The sequence below is a fragment of the Sceloporus occidentalis genome, unplaced genomic scaffold (genome assembly GCF_023333645.1).
Source record: "Sceloporus occidentalis isolate IW3139 unplaced genomic scaffold, rSceOcc1.0.p SCAF_7, whole genome shotgun sequence".
In the NCBI taxonomy this organism is placed as follows: Eukaryota; Metazoa; Chordata; class Lepidosauria; order Squamata; family Phrynosomatidae; genus Sceloporus; species Sceloporus occidentalis.
This window is the reverse complement of record NW_028316987.1, coordinates 5,298,212-5,315,114: the sequence shown is the minus strand read 5'-3', so window position 1 is coordinate 5,315,114 and position 16,903 is coordinate 5,298,212. Positions and strand designations below refer to the sequence as shown.

Below are 16,903 nucleotides of genomic sequence, written 5' to 3'. Positions count from 1 at the left end.
TCTGGAGGGAAATGGCTTCACCGTATGGTTTTCATCCTCTAGGATATTCTATGGCTTTCAACTGCAACAGGATAGGGGGAAGTGCATTTCCTTTCAATTGACTGTGGAAGTTGAGAAAATGCTATGTGTGCGGGACTTGGCAGTCCATATTAATCAGGAAGGAAAAAAACTTTAGTTTTTAAACACTGTCTGGAAAAAACTACTTTTAGCAACACCATGAAATATCTCCAAGACAGAGCATATAATCTGCAGGTTGAAGATTCTGGGTTCAGTCCTTAGTATCAACTTAAAAGAATCTCCTGGAAGGTTGTACTTAAGAGATCAGGAAGGGCCTTAACTGCAGATCCTACTCTAAATGTTTAGTCTTTTTTTTAAAAAAAGTAACTGTATAGCCTTTGTTTTGATACTATGTACAAGTTGTCAACAGCAATGAACCCAAATATTCTACACTTTATGAAGCCAACCAAAGCTTAGAAACATTATATTTTTTCAGATTACAGGTACACTCCTAGAGTTTTGCCAATCAGCATGAGCAGTGTGGCTAAAGGATTCTGTGAGCTGCAGGACGAAAAGGTCATGTCTCCAACAGACATTTAGATTCATTTGGGGGACCCAGTAACTATGAGCCCCTGCATTTCCCTGTTATATTGTTGTCAGTACAAACATGCAGACTTTGTGAAGGGTAACTGTGGCAGCAAGAGCCTTCCCATCTGACATCCCAGGCTCACCACATGTCTCAGAACCCTAATTAAGAAAGGATCCAGATTGTGTAGATAGCCTACACAAGTGCAGAAGTGTCCTTGATGCCTCACCCTGCAACCTATGGAGAACTACAGGGTTGGATTATGAGGATGCTATGGAGGTGGCAAGATCAATAGGCTCATCCCCTTCTCATGCAGCTTTTAGGAGCCTCAACAGATTGGCAAAAAGAGCCGGCCTCGGGGTGGAGTGGGGGTGTGGCGTTCGCATAACAGCCACCCAGACACCACCCCCACACCACCCGCCTGACCAGATGAAGGGCAGAGTCATGCTGCATCTTCGATGCAGTGCTTACATGCGCTGTGCCGAAGAAGCAGCGAAAAGCCGCTGCAATGGCTAGGACGCCCTTTCCTCAGTCCAAAAAGGAGCTGCTTTTTGCGGCTCCTTTTTATGCCACAGAAATGCCAAATTGATAAAAGAGGCGGCTGCAGGCCACCCCTCAGGGGTGGTCTGTTTAGCCCCTAACTGCACAGGAAGGAAATGTCTACACACCACTAATCACTATATATACATTGTTGTTTTCTGCAGCAAATGTATAGATAACAGAAGGGCATGTAAAATTTTCAGAAATTTTGACACCACAACAAAGTATGAGGGGAAGAGGGGGTCTGCTTTTAAAAAAATAAATAAATAACAGAAAAATTCATTAAAAAATTAAAAATGCAATATTACAAACTGAAAGTAACTTTAGACACAGGAGCAAAACAGGCTGGCATAAAAAGCTGGCCTCCGGGCATCTTGGAGTTTTGGCGTACAGATGACGCATGCCCCCAAGACACCCGGAAGCCAGCTTCAAGCTGCCTGTCTGCCCAGACGTGGACCGGCTTCCAGGTGCACCAGCAGTGCGACCTTTACATGCCACATGCCACTGAGTGGCTTAAAGCCACCCATGGGCCGCAGCAGGCAGGAAAAGCTTCCTTTTTGCTGGCCCAAAAAGGAGCAGCTCTTTGCCACTCCTTTTTTGGCCAGCAAAAAGGCAGATTGGGACTGCTGCACTCTCAATCTGCCATCGGAATGGGCAACTTGAAGCCATCTCTTTGGGGCACTCTGTTTCACCCCCTAATCACACTACGTTGTTGTATGGCTGCCTACTGTGGAATCCTGGTATTTGCAGTTTAGGGAAGGGCATTGAGAATTTTCAGCCAAAGAACTCTTAGGCCTCCCTAAACTACAAAGACCAGAATTCCATTGGAGGCAGCCATAGCAATAAAAATGGAATAATAGCGGTATACCAGTGTAGTGGGATATTGTCTTTTCTAATTTTAGAAACATAACATGCATTATATATACCTTGTTCTTGTATAAAATTATCGTATTTTATATTTTACAGTATACTTTATGTTCAGGATATAATTACAAACTGAACTTATTTTCAATTGTTTGTTCTGTTTTGTTACAAATGGAGCTACAACATCTTGAACTACAAGAAAAACCTCAACTATAAGGAACTTCTTTCATTTTGCCAGTTTGAGGAGCAAGGAGAAAAACAGAATAAACATCAGCTTTAGCAAAACAGAAAATTATTTCGCCTACACTAATCCTCCATAGTGTCAAGCAGCTATAAGACGTTCATTTCCATAAAAGGAACTCAGCAAAGGAAACCAAGACCAGGAACTGTAATGATCGGATACTACAAAGTAATATATAATTTTTTCCATAGTTTTAGCAATGATTTTCAGGATGTAGATATGTAAAAACACTTGGTCTTAAATGTTTTAGTCATCATTTTAAAAGAAAATATTCCATAATCCACCCCCCTCCCATTTTTCTGTGGGGGAGACTTTCTCTCCAATTTTTTCTGTCCCGCCCCCAGCCTTCATATCTCTAATAACAAACACATTTTTAAGCACCCATGTACATGCTTCTTCCAGAAACATCCATGTGGGAAAAGGTACAGACATGTTATCCACACTTCACTCATTTCCTGCAAGAGACACAAATGTAAATGTATTAATTGGATTAGCAGCATTAAGTGTGGAGCCACCCAAGATCTCCTTTTGCCTTGCAGTCTTTAAACCCATCAGTTCAAAGGTAATGGATGATTGACAAGCACTGGCAGGTACATTCAGTCTATGAAAAAAATGTTACTTAGTGTATTAAACAGCAATTATTTTTCATTGATTGAAAATACCTGCCAGTTGCTTGCCAATCATACTTTAATCATATTATAGGTTTCTACTGATTTGCATTCACATATTGAACTACCTCCAGTTTAAATCATGAGGCTAGAGCCACAAATATTCTGATTATAATGCTGGAATGCTACCTGCTTGACACTTTGGGGCAGCTACAGAGTGAGAAGGAAATAGGACTGCATCAGGTTGACCTCCTTTCCCAGGATATGTCCTGCATTTCAACCATTTGTCCAAGAGGAACTTCAACACATCCTCCACGTCGAACATGACCAAGAATGAATTTACATTTATATTAATGTTTTTAGCTTTTATTTTGCAATGCCCTGCATTTTTCTTGAATGTCCTGCATTTAGCAGAGCCTTGTCCTCCTTTGCAGTTAGGACATCTGGTCATCTTGGACTGACTTCTCATGAAACCACTGCCAGATAAACCTTCTTTTGGGGGGGAAAGAATTTCCAAATGTATTAATTCCATTTTACCACAAGAGGGGGCTCCAGAACTCTTCTCGTTTTTTCTCTGCCTATAAATCCCTTCCCCTTCCCCCCTTCTTTTAACTGCCACTTTACAGGCAATTACAACACAAGGCGTTAAGCCATTAATGTAACATATATCCGCCCACATATTGTCATCGTGCGGTTGCAGGCCTATTTCCAAGGGCCTACTCCAAGCACGACACACACGGCACGTCACAGGCTACAGAAGAAAAAGCCAAATAGCTCAAAAGCAGAAGATGGTTTCGGGTTTTAATCTGACTGTAAAAGATGCTATCTCAGTACTGAACTGAACAATACAGTATAGAGCCAGTGTGGTGCTGTGGTTGGAAGGTTGGACACTGGAAACCAGGGTCCGATTCCCTGCTTGGCCATAAAACCTGTGGGGTGATCTAGGGCAAGTCACGCTCTCTCAGCCTCTGGGGAAGGCAACGGCAAACCTCCTCTGAACAAATCTTAGCAAGAAAACCCTATGATAGGTTCACCTCAGGATCACCACAAGTTGGAAACAACTTGAAGGAACAACAACAACAGAACAAAACAAAACAAACAAGGCCATGATCCAAAGGGTCCTTGAACACTCACACTGGGTCTTATTTTTTAATAAGTTTTTATGCCACCACACCCACAATGTCCTACTCACACTACATGCACTTTCACAAAACACTGGCCCTGGCTGCACAGGCCAAATATAATGTCTTTCCAATCCACCCCATCCTCTTGGCAAGGAGTCCAGATAGCGCAAGGCTAAAACCCTAGTTCTGGTGTGAGCAGTCCAGATGATATCCAGCCCATTCAGCACCAAACCTGCTCTATTACACTCTTAAAACATTTTTGGTTTGTTTGTCTTCAAGTTACCTTTTGCTCCAGATTTTCCGGGAAGATCTGGAGCCCTTTGTTGCAATGCCAGGTGGATGTTTAAAAAACATCCCACTGTGCCACCTGGAATGGCCACCACTTCCATGCATTGCTCCTCTGAGGTCAGAAGAAGCACCCAGCTATGTGATGGAGACTAGGCACCTCATTTTTGGCCTCAGAGAGTGTGACATATAGCAGCCATGCCAGGCATCACAGGAGATGCCCATGCAGCCAGCAATAGAGGGCCCCTTGGTAATGGGGAGGATGTCAGGACAGCTATGGAGCCAGAATACATTTAAGGTGTCCCTGGGGTATTCTGGCCTGTGTCAATTCGGCCACAGTTATAGCACTGTGATTCCACTTTAGCTACCACAGCTGCAACCTAAGGACTTCTAGGAGTTGCAGTTTGGTGAAGAACATTTAGAATCTTCTGCCAGGGAGCTCTAGTGCCTCACCAAACCACAAAACTCAGAGTTTCATAGGATATAGTCATGACAATTAAAGAGAGGTCACTGTGTAGCCTGAAAGGGCCCTGTGCCAAAATATGAGTTGTGAAACTATCTCCCAATTTAGGGAATCATTTTATGGCCTACATCCAATTGTTATTCTCAGTGGACTAGCAAATTATCTTTAAGCTCTAGTTGGGATGAACAAGTGCGTCTAGGCATTTATCTTGTATTTTAAGGACTTAAAAAGAGCACTGCTGGGGGGGAAAAAACCAAAGGCCTACCAAGACCAGAATTTTGATCCTGTAGCAGCAAACCAGAAACCACTGGGTAGTCCCAAAACTAATACAGGAGGGCAACCAACATTATTAGTAGACTTCTCTTCAAAAAAGCATCTGGAAGGCTGGTTGTCAATACACTGTCTACCAGTTTACTAGAATGGTTTAGGGGGAAATCACGGCGGGAGGGGGGTGGAGGAGGCTTAAAAAAAGACACACAAGAATTGGATGAGAGATAAATAGTTAATATGTAAATATGAGATGTAAACCTTTGGAAATGTAGTATGCCTTTTGCTGCCTAGGCAGAAACCCATAATCTTCCAAGAAGCATCAGAACATGGTCAAGATCACAACTATTATTGATGAGGGGAGAAATCCAGAGAAGGTAAGGGAATCTGCAGCAATTTGCTTTTGCCTAAGTCTACAGGGAAGGGCACAATCCCCTCCCCTCCTCTTTTCTCCCCCTGCTGAACAATTTGCCACAACTGAAGCAAGCTGAAGACGAAGGAGGAAAGTGAGTGGAGAGAGAGAAACTGGGATTCTGCCTCCTCCTGGTGAATTAATTGACTGATTAATTAGATTAGAGAGATTAGAAACTATCTAATCACTTTTATACTATTAACTCAATGTGCAGTAATTGAAGTAAGCTAAGGACAAAGGAGGACAGTGGGAAGAACAGAAAAAAATTAGGTCAATTTTAAAACAGCTGAAAAAAATGAGATGACAAGATATTAACTAGGACTGTCCCAGAAGATAGGGGATTATTTGACTCAAAAACTCCTACTTCCCAGCCATATCCATCCCAACATGGCTGTCACCCTAGTAAGAGTGGCAAAGAGCAAATGTGAGCTAATAAAGGTTACCTGCCCTGCCCAAAATCCTTTGGCTTTTGGGGGATCATGAAGCATACTTTTGTTGCATAGAGATTTGTGCATATTTCCCTACTACAATTCATGCTTGTTTCAGCAAAGATTTCTCTTCCTGTATAAATGTAGATAGATTTCTGACTAAAAATCGCATTCCATTATGGAGGCTGCAAACTGGGCCCACAAATACAAATCTGTGAGTCCAACAAAGTTCTTGCCGGTCCTTACTCATAGTTCAGTTAGCGACAAGGATGAATGTAACGTGTCTGAGAATCTGACCTGATGCTGTTCCTGCCCAAAACTGCTCCTTATGACTTAAACTCTGGCTGATGCCTGTTCTGGCTGATTCCAGACATGGTGCCAAGTCATGCAACCAATGTGCTGGAAATCTTTCCAACAAACCTGCATCATTACCTTATTACTGTTGACAAACTGACATAATGTTTGCAATCCTGCCATTAATATGGGGGCACCGTTTGAAAGGGAGAAAAAAAAAATCCAGGATATCTAATGGATAATAGATTGAAAGATGGAGCTAGGAAATAGAAACATGCCCAATCAGCTGATTAACATAAATGGAAATATAAGTAATAAAACCACATTACAAAACAACCAGACTTACAATTTGCTTCCTGTCCAAAATTGTCCTATTAAAGTTGCTTTAAGGGTCTTCTTGTTTGGTGAAAACCAAAAAGTACCACAAACACCATTTTTCTACCACATATTCTCACAGAGCTGCACCCGGAGGTCTACAGATTTGATTGCCCACATAAGCCTTTAAAATTCCTCAAGGGTGACAACAAGAATAGAGGCAGAGCCTTCACAATAAAGTCTGGTCTTTGGTAGTACACAGTGGCAGGAAATATGGTGCTTTAATTTCTTCTTTCTCAAAATCAATGTCCACAACCATCATACTTCCTTTCCAATTGGTAAGTAGAAGGAAGCTGGGTAAAACAAACAGGCAGGGGGCCAATAGCTAGGTTTTCATGTCTCCTCTAACTCCAAAGGTGACTGCAAAATATCTAATCACATGCTTAGGCCAGCATTAGCCAATGTTCTTCATGTCTTGTGGGGAGGGGGGCTCCACTTCCTATCCTAGGTGACAGCAAGGTGCATGAGCACATTTCTAACAACAGCTAGGTGACTGCACCTACAGACAACAGTAAAGCTACCCCCAACCCAAACACTCGCCTACACTGACCATTTCTGTCAGGATGAGTTTGACCACTCTATCTCTTCCCTCTACTAGAGAGGATGCAGGATGGGCAAAGTTTTCTGCTATTATCTCTGATCAGACATTGGAGCCAACATTGAAAATTACACATGCACCTGCCTTATCTAAATGGGAAGGTGAGTGAGAGGTTATCTACACTTTCAGTAAAATCTGGGTGGGCCTTGTGTTTTCTACAATCACCGCAACACTGGCCTAGTCTACACTATTACTATGGACACTGAGGCAAACTGCAGAAAATTCGACTTAACCAGCCACATGTTCCCTCATTCCAAGAGTGATTCATTGTAAAATGGCAACTCACAAGCCAGTTTTATTTTCAGCCACATGTCCATGGTCATTCTGCTTTATTTCCCCTTGTCAGGCAAGCATGTGAACATATGCATTTCCGCTTTTGTTGTCATACTTCCACTGGCTGCCCTGGTAGGAACCTTGTGAAAAATTTTCCACACATTCATTAAGTAGTTCATTGGAGGTGTGCAGATCCTGGTATAAATTTCAAGCAAGCAGATATACTTATATCCTGTTATGTGCACAAATGCAACACTGCACCCTTTTAAAAATGGCAAATGAGCCATTCAGACTTCCCAGACTCTTTTGAGGATTGTCCCGTTCTGGCAGGAACAATAATATGACCACTGTTCCCTTACAATCTGTCCCACCCCACCCACCGTAAATTCCTCCTTCCACAGCCAATTTGAATCCACCTGACTCATCCACTCATCTGAATTTTCCAGGAAATTCTGGAGGAAATCTAGATTCTTTTTTCTGCAGATTAGAGCCCTCAGATGCCTCAAAGCCTCACACCCAACGTAAACTGGTCACAGGGTCTCCAATTCAAAGTGAGCAAGGGGTTTTTAAATAGCACAGACAAGACCTGAGATGGGGGCAGACAAGAGATTTTTCTTACCTGAATGCTTCCTTCACTCAATACAGTTTTCAAAACTAATTTCCTTGCAAAAAATGTTACCTTTCTATTTTTAACCCCATCCCCTTTTTTCCCATATGCATCTGTATCAGTACTGAACATAAACAAGCACATACATTTTGAATTAGGTAAAAATGCATTTAACAATTGACATGCTTCCAACTGTGCATATGAAGTGGCATTTGTAATCACCAAATGAACGTGGGGGATAGGTTTGTACTGCTGCTGCTGCTGCTGCTGCTGCCATGGTAAAATGAACTACAGATAGGAAAAAAGATGGTTAGCACTTTGAAATAGCTGCATCTTCCATTTGTATGCAGCTATTTATGTATGAAAGATAAATTAGTAATACAGGAGAAAGGCACATCATCTAGAAATCTGCACAGACCACAGCCTTAAAAGTCTGAGGCCTTTGTCACAATAACAGAAGTTAGCACTTAAGAGAGCTCCTGGACCACCCAGCACCATACAAACATTAGCTCCTTAATCGCTCATTAGAGGCCATCATCTAGAACATGGTCGTGGCTCATTGAATAAAGCCGTCCCTCTCGAACTTTGTGGAATTGCCTCTCTTTATCATCATCTCCCTCTGCCAGAAAAAGAGAGGGGGAGAGAGAAGCCATGTGTTGGAGGAGTGAACAAGCTATAATAAAATACATACACACACATATAAATATACCCACAGATACTGCTGTGCAGATATGCAGGGTGAGGCCCTAAGAAGACAGAACTAGACCAACATTCACAAGGTGAAAAATCCCAAACCACACCATTTACTTCCCCATTACCATGAGACACAACCTGCTTGAGAACCTCTCCTGCACAAACCTCCCTGAAAGGAAACAGTTGTGAAACATTAATATAAAGCTGTATGTTCCCTGGTTTTTATTTGGACAGATTATTTGACTCATTTCAAAGCATATGCTTAAACCTGCCCAACCTTCTTGGTCTGGTGCTGTGCACCAGGAGCTACTCCTCTTCAGTTAAACTGAAACTCATCAATGGTGAGCTAGACCTGCAGAAAGAGCGAGGAAGAAGGTTGTATGAGGGCACAAATGACCATTCAAAGAACCCCAGTTACAAGTAATTAATCTCTTCTTCATCATCATCATCATCATCATCATCATCATCATCATCATCATGGTCTCACACTTTGAGGTCACGCAAATGGGTGAGTAATAGAGGACAGTACCGGCCTTCCAAAGAGTGCATCCGCCCCAGCTCTAAGGTCTACACAGTAGGGCTAAATAAAGGTTGAAGGCAGAGATCAAGTAGCTGCTCTACAGACCTCTGGTAGGAAAATACACTATAGCCATGCCTTGAATGTAGACATCACGTGGGTTGAGTGGGATCTGAGGCCCAATGGCTCAGGTTTCTTGGCAAGCTGGCATGCCAAATTTATCAATTCAATCATCCATTTGGATAGCCTCTGCAAAAAGATTGGAAAACCTGCCTTCTGACTGTCATAGCAGACAAACAGTCTAGGTGATTTCCTCATATAAGCCATATGGTGAGTATAGTAAACTAAAGCACGCTGGACGTCAAGTCAATGCAAGGCCTTTTCCAACTGTGAACAATGGTCTCGATGGAAGGCTGGCAACACATCTTGGTTAAGGTGGAATGGTGAAAATTTCCCTAATTTCTTAGGGAGAAATGTTGAGGCAAAGCATAACAATACCTTGTCCCTATGGAAAATTATATAGGGTTGGTCTGACCAGAGAGAACAAATTTCACTTGCCTACTTTGCAGAATTAACTGCTACAAGAAAAAAACATTTTCAGTGTGAGAAGTCAGAAATCTGTGGCCACCATTGGTATGAAGGACTTCTTTATCAGCTGGGATAGAAGAAATGAGAGGCATCAAGGTGGAACAGGGCCCATGACAGGAAGATAGGATAGGCCACATAAGAATTTCTTGAACAGCATTCAGGCAGTGTACTGATGGGCAGCCCCACCAGTGCATCATTAAGTCAAAGGCATGGTGAGATAGATACCATTCAGGCACTTCTCTGGCCATGCAATTCAGTGAATCTGCCAGGAGATTGTCTTGCCTGGGAATATAAAGATACAACTGAAGTTGTAGGGTGAGAACATTCATGGTAGAGGATGCTGTCCTCCCTGCTTGTTGATGTAGAAAGCTGTGGTCTTAAGACTATCTGTGTAATTCTCCCACAGAGGCTGCCCTTGAACACTTTGAGCACCTTCATTACCACAATCAGCTCCAAGGCTAACCTTTCTCTGTCACTGACCAGTGACCATGGACTGTGAGATTAGCATAGTGGACACCCCATCTCCATGTGAAATTGCAAGGACAGTTGGGTGGGGTGGATGAAGAGGCATGCCCTTGCAGAGGCTGATTGGTCTGAGCCACCAACATAGGGCTGAGTGGATCAAAGGTGCCACAAAATCCGTTAGTTGTCTGCTTAAGGTATTTATGAGTGATGCAAGGCTGTTTCCAGGACAGTTTTACCAGCACTCTCCATAGATTTGGTGGCTGCTGGATACATATATTAAAGTAGCTCTTTATTTTTCTGCTTCTCAATAATAACTAAAAAATCATTGTCTTATTCTGAAAGACAGACAGGGTAAGTAACTACTAGCAAGTCCTAGAGGTTGTTGGACGACAACTTACATCAATCATGGCCACTATGCTTGCTAGAGTTGCCATCCAACAATACTAGAGGAATCACAGCACTTATACAGTCTAATTTAACAATAGCTGCTCATGAACTTTACCATTTAAAGCATGGATCTCCCACATTGCCCTACTCTTCAGTTGTTTAGTTTTAAGCTGTTCTTTCAGTGTGACTTTAAAGAACTTATGCAGACAACCAGAACAGCCATGACACACACCTTCTGAAGAAAATGACTTCTTGCTGTCAGATGGCATGTGAACAGGAAGGTAAATAAATATTTCCAAAATCAGAATGTGTATACATACTGCCAGACCTAATGGAAATTCTCTCTCTCTCTCTCTCTCTCTCTCTGTGGAAGATACCTTTACTTTTCTTGATGTCAGACAAGTGCTCCTGTCTCTTGATGGGAGAGGGGCTGCTGTTTGCGACCACCAACAGTTGTCAGTTGCCAAACCTGGAAATGATTGTTCCTGGACATCTTCATTTATGGGGATCGGCAATGTGTATGTATAGTGCTTTCCCAGAGTCTTTTAAAGAGCTCTTTTTCCTCCCTGTGGGAACCTGAGCCTATGCCAAAGCAATTTTAAAGTAGCATCTATCTCCTCTGTGTTAGAGAAAAGAAAAAGGGTTTACAGAACTCAGGCTACCAGGGGATTTGCTTGCATATCTATTCCTGGTATGGCCTTGGCCTTCTTCCAGTTTGACTGGCTCCTTGAAAGACCATCAAGAAAATTCCCCAGGAGGCAGCCTGGTTTCAAAGCAGGATCCATGATACCAGAGACACGTAATTGCCTTTACTTTTACTATTGTGGCTGCTGAAAAGCACTGCGTGGGGGGTTGCCCTTAATGATTGCTTGGAAGAAAAAGTTGACTCTGATTCCAGCATGCTTGCAGAGCTATCTGTTCCTGCAAAGATATGCACTGAGGACCCTAAACCTGCCAACAAACAAACAAAGCAAAGCAAAGCTCACCAATCTCCAGTATATGCATTTAACTACTTTTCCACCTTCAGTATAAACTGGGTATGTCACCTACTGATCTGTTAGGGATGTGACTATCCATTAGTTTCTTTTTTGTTGTATTTTTCAGAATTTCACCAGATATCTCATCTTGTCTAAGCCCCATTCCAGGCAGTCACTCTTTATTGCTTTTGACCAATGAAAATACACTTTGATTCCGCTTTAACTGCCATGGGCCCAACCTATGAAACGCTGGTAGTTGTAATTTGGTGAAACACTAGAGCAATCAGGCAGATAATGCTACATATCTCACAATAGCACAGATCCCAAGATTCCAAGGGATGGAACCAAGGCAGTAAAAGTGGTATCAAAGCATTATAATTGTGTGGTGCGAAAAAAGACACCATAGTCCTGCCACCCTCAAACACATGTTTTAAAGAAATGCCAAAAAAGGCCTTATTGGTACCAACTTGCCCAAGGTTTTCAACACTCCTCTCAGGCTATCTTTTCTTCCTATCTTTCTGCCAGCCAGTTAAAACCCTTTTTTTCAAGGGTGCTTTCACCAAATATGGGTCTATGAGAAAGCAGCTTTTAACAGGTAGGTGCTGTACTTGTTGACTAATCTTCTTTTAATTTTTTTAACTAAACTATGTTCTAATAGTAGGATTTGTTTAGCTGCTTCTAATGTTATTATGTATTGTGTTTTTATATTATCTGTTTTCCCCCCATTTTACTGTGAACCACTCTAAGATATGTTAAATTCATACAGTATATAGCACAAACATATTTTGTGGCGTTCGAATATTTGCAGCCTGTCACCCACTTTTTCTTTATCCTATGGAGAAATCCTATGAAAGGATTAACTGTCTAGCCTTAGGTCACGCCGACCCACACCTGTCACAAATATTGTACCTACTATGCTTCACCTCAGCCAAGTTTATTATAATACAGTGACTCCCAAATGTCCAGACTTTCTAATGCCTGAAACAAAACAGCCAGATCAATATGGCATCTTAATAAATATAATAATAGTAATAAAATATTTATTTATTTATATCCCTCCTCTTCCCTTTTGGGAAACAACAGTTTAAAAATACAAAGTAATAAGCAACAAAATCCCCCAGCTCTCTATCCCACCCTCCCTAAAATACAAATTTGTAAAAATAAAATCATAGATAATTACAAACATCACAATATCAGAAGATGTTGTTCGTTGAGCAGTGCCAACTAATATGGGAGCATAATATGGACAGATTTCTTCGTTCAGGACCTAGTCAATCTGGGTAGGCCAGATTGCACCTCTTATCTCACTTCTGCATTCGTTTATCCAAGGAAGACAGATCACCAAGTATAAAACCGAAAGACTCAGTTCCCTTCTGCAGTCCTCTGTTTGCTTCCATGCCAAGCCAAAAGAACACTTCAACTTACATGTGATAAAACATTATTCCCATCACATTTAAAAATTCAGTTTTTGGACAATTCAACATTTGTTATTTCATGATATAACAGATATTAGATTGTTAGTTTTTACGTAACTGCATTGTTTCATCAACACATTCTAAATATCAACATATTAACCAAATTTGATGGGCCACATACACAGAGACACAATGTAAAAGCATGTGTGGCCCTCCAGATCTTATTGTTCTGCAACTCCCATCAGCCCTAGCTACCAAAGAACAATGGAATCTGCAGATGAACAATATGCTGATGGTCTCTCATTAATTGCACTAAAAATCCAAGAAAAATCTAAAACATGAAAGTTTTTCTTTAATCAAGTGTGAAGATTTTAACATCTGAGACTATGAAATCAGGCCAGGGTAAGCTCTATAAGAACTTTTTTATTATTATACATTATTAAGCAGTATAGAAATGTATTTGCTATTGCTATTGGGACTGTAGGCTGTTTTCAGCAAACCTTTGCAGAATACAAAAGAAGCTGCAATAAGTTCTTTTGGTCCTCTCCTCGCCCCACAACAACAAACAAAGCCCTTTCTAATAGTTTTCCAATGACCACTGTCCTTTGTACCTATCCAAAGTCTTCCTAAGCAGTTCATCTCCAACCAACTGAAAAGTTGGCAGAAAATATATTTCAGAAGGTAATCTTTTACCTCTTATCTCCAACAGGTTTGAGGAAAGCACACAATTATAATCAACCAGATAGGCCAATGTTAAAACACTACCATCACTGACACATATCCAAAAAACTAACTACTCCTTTTCAGTTTATGGTCTCTGGCACTTGGCTGGATGTCCCAACTCTATCCATTATTGAACTGAATTACCCTCCTGCCTATATACTAATGCACAGCTGAGTTGATCTTCCTGTATGTCAACCAACCAACCTCCTTCTTTCTCATTCTTCTTCCATCCCCAAGAAACATCCAGTCAATGCCACTACACCAATTTCAATTATTTCAGCAAGGTAGACTTACCATTTTCTGAGAAGTTTGGTGCCATCAATGCTTCTGACGTTATGGATGGGTCGAAACTCCTGGTCTGACTGTCATCTGAACCATTTTGTGCTGGGTAAAAATTGGCTGGAATGCCTTTTTTAAAAAAAGAAAAGAAATTGAAAATAAATATAAGTTATGAACAAAGGAAAATGTAATCAAACAACCAGTTTTGAATGTCATCATTCAAGAAAAAAATTACTTTGTCATGAAGAAAACTGATGACAAGAGTATTAATAAAGATTCCTAAGAGTCTTTCAAACAAGGTCACAAATATTACTAGCTTGTATGCCCAGTCCTTGTGGCTCACTTGGACACACAATATTTTCTGATCAGTTTTTCTACAGGTTCCATGTATGTTCATCTTTCTGGGATTTTGACTTACCAAGGTGACCAGGGAGATACCTTTTACAAGTGTGTGATAAAAGATGTGTTAAATACAAATTATAGAAAGACATTGCATAGTGGTTTGAGAGTTGGACAAGGACTCTGGGAGACCAAGGTTCAAATCCCTGCTTGGTCATGGAAAATCCTGGGTGACCTTGGGTAAGTCACTCTCTTTGAGCTTCAGAAGAAAGCAATGGTAAACCTTCTTGACAAGAATATCCTGAGACAGGATCACCATAAGATGGTAACAACTTGACTGTACACAACAACAACAACAACAACAACAACAATGCACAGGATGAAGTTAGTTTCTAACCATTATATTTGAGACTTTAAGAATTGTTAATACCATTAACCATAATTACTAACTATTAAAACTAATCTTACTCTTATTTTTCTTTTAAAATGTTCATCAGCTTATGCCACAACTCTATATACTTTTCCAGGAGTATGTCCCACTGAACTCAGTAAAATAGGCTGAGCTTTTAACAGTCCTTTTCCTTCATTTTTTTATTCAGGTATGGATGTTTATTTAATAATAATAATAATAATAATATTTATTTGTATACCGCCCTCTGGCAAACCAATCCGGGCAGTTAACAACAGTAAAATATAAAATATGACAATTAAAAACCCTTTATCCCTCCCCCCCTTAAGACAGTATTAAATAGTATAACATATTAAAGTGTGCTGATTACATCAGATCTATCTACACCATTAAATTAACCATGTGCAAATGTGGGGTCGTGTTCTTAGCTTATATTTCTATTTTGCAGCACTTGAATGTGTAAAACTCTAAGCATTTTGTGTTTTGCATGATGCAGGCCAACCTCTATATATTCTCAGAAGCCATGCTAATCACCCAGCTGCGGTTTTGAGGCCAGAAAGTATATTTTGCTTCACCATTACAGCCCTTCTGAAGTGGTTACACTCTATAATTAAATCAACAACAAGGATTTCAGAGTTGTGGAAGAAGAAATATATTTGAGCATGACCAGTGTGTTATACACAAAACCCAAAGAGAGATGTCGCATTAAAATGCATAGTACATATTTCTTCATTGCATATAATGGGGAAACCATTTTATTTTTCTTTCAGGAAACTGTGGGCAAAGAGTTCGCTAGCTTTAAGTTACATTTAGTAGAGTCAGCAAGGGATTTAATTTTTTTCGAAAACACACACACCTCAAAGCTATGAATTGTGGACTGTCATTTGGCTACTGCTGTTGTAGACTTTGGACAGTAAATTGATGGACCAAGACCCATATTTAGACTTCCATTCTATGTTTTGCTGGCTGTCAGTTCAGACACAATATGAACATGCTTACATGTGCAGGATGGAGCACTTGGTACCCAGCCCACTGTTATTGCTGATCTTTTAAGAAATTTGACAGCTCTTATAGACTGCCTCCTTTCTTCATAACCCCACCTTCTGAACAGTACAAAGCAAGTCCAAATGGAAAAAACAAAAATAAAACCGATGCTGTGTCAGTATTATAAACTTCCTTGTTGTTCTTGTTGTTGTTGCTGCTGCTGTCGTTGCTGGGAAATGATGACTAATGGACAAACCTCAGGGACCTCTATCTCAGAGTTTACATTTTTCTAAAAATTTTGATTCAGAATTGTGGAACACATAATTAATCTCTACTATACCCTTAAGTGACTAAAGCAGTTTCATATATGTATACCCTTTACTTGAGCAGTAGCTTCTATCAAATAGTGCAGTGTTAGACAACCTGTGCATCTAGGACTGCATGTCACCCTCACTCTATTTTCAAAAGTCCACTGTCAATAATCGGTTCAAACCATAGCATGGGAAAGTTTTGTTTTGTTTTTTACAACCCCTAGAATCTCCCATTGGCATGACAGCTGGGGATTTCTGGGAACCATGTTCCAAAAAGTTATCTTTCCCCAGTTCCTTGTGCACAGTTCTGGTAGGACTGATCTCTTTGGGTCCTGGTAGAATAGAAAAAGAGAAAGTGAAAAAGGGTGAGAGAAAAATATCAGAAAAAGAGAAACAAATAGAAAATGTGACCATGTTCATGTTTGGTTCTTTCAATCTCACTCTCTACTGACAGATTGCCCTGCAAAAAAAGAACACAGCCCTCAACAGTTGCTATCCCAGAAGTAGTGCCTCACCATCAAACATCTCTGAATATGAATTTTCTTTTCTTCTGACATCATTTCAAACTCAGTGCATTTCAGTGGTGAAAGTGTAGGGATCACAGGTTCAGCTGTATGCTTATTTGTTTTATTATTTATTTATTTCAAGGATTTATATCTGGCCTTTCTCCCACAATAGGATTCATGTGATGTAATTATGCTGTAAAGGCTGGAGTCGTAAACTTACATAGTGTGGAGTAAATGCCACTGAACTCAGTGGCTCTTCATTCTCAGTAACACATGTAAGATCACACTGCAAATCTTTTTGAGGAATTGGATCGTGTGATGAATTGCATGTGTTAGTCAGCCCTTATT

The 16,903-nt window shown here is 40.7% G+C and overlaps 1 protein-coding gene across 1 annotated transcript in view; it reads right to left on the bottom strand.

Annotated features, from left to right (window-relative positions):
* Window positions 1–8,486: 8,486 nt before the first annotated feature.
* The window catches only part of LOC149309074 (src kinase-associated phosphoprotein 1-like), a 63,363-nt gene continuing 54,946 nt past the window's right edge, over window positions 8,487–16,903 (bottom strand). The window contains exons 4-5 of the mRNA XM_089532053.1: window positions 14,022–14,135; window positions 8,487–8,581 (exon numbers count right to left, since the gene is read on the bottom strand). Of these exons, the coding sequence (XP_089388179.1) occupies window positions 8,487–8,581; window positions 14,022–14,135 (209 nt within the window). The remainder of the gene's footprint in view (window positions 8,582–14,021; window positions 14,136–16,903) is intronic.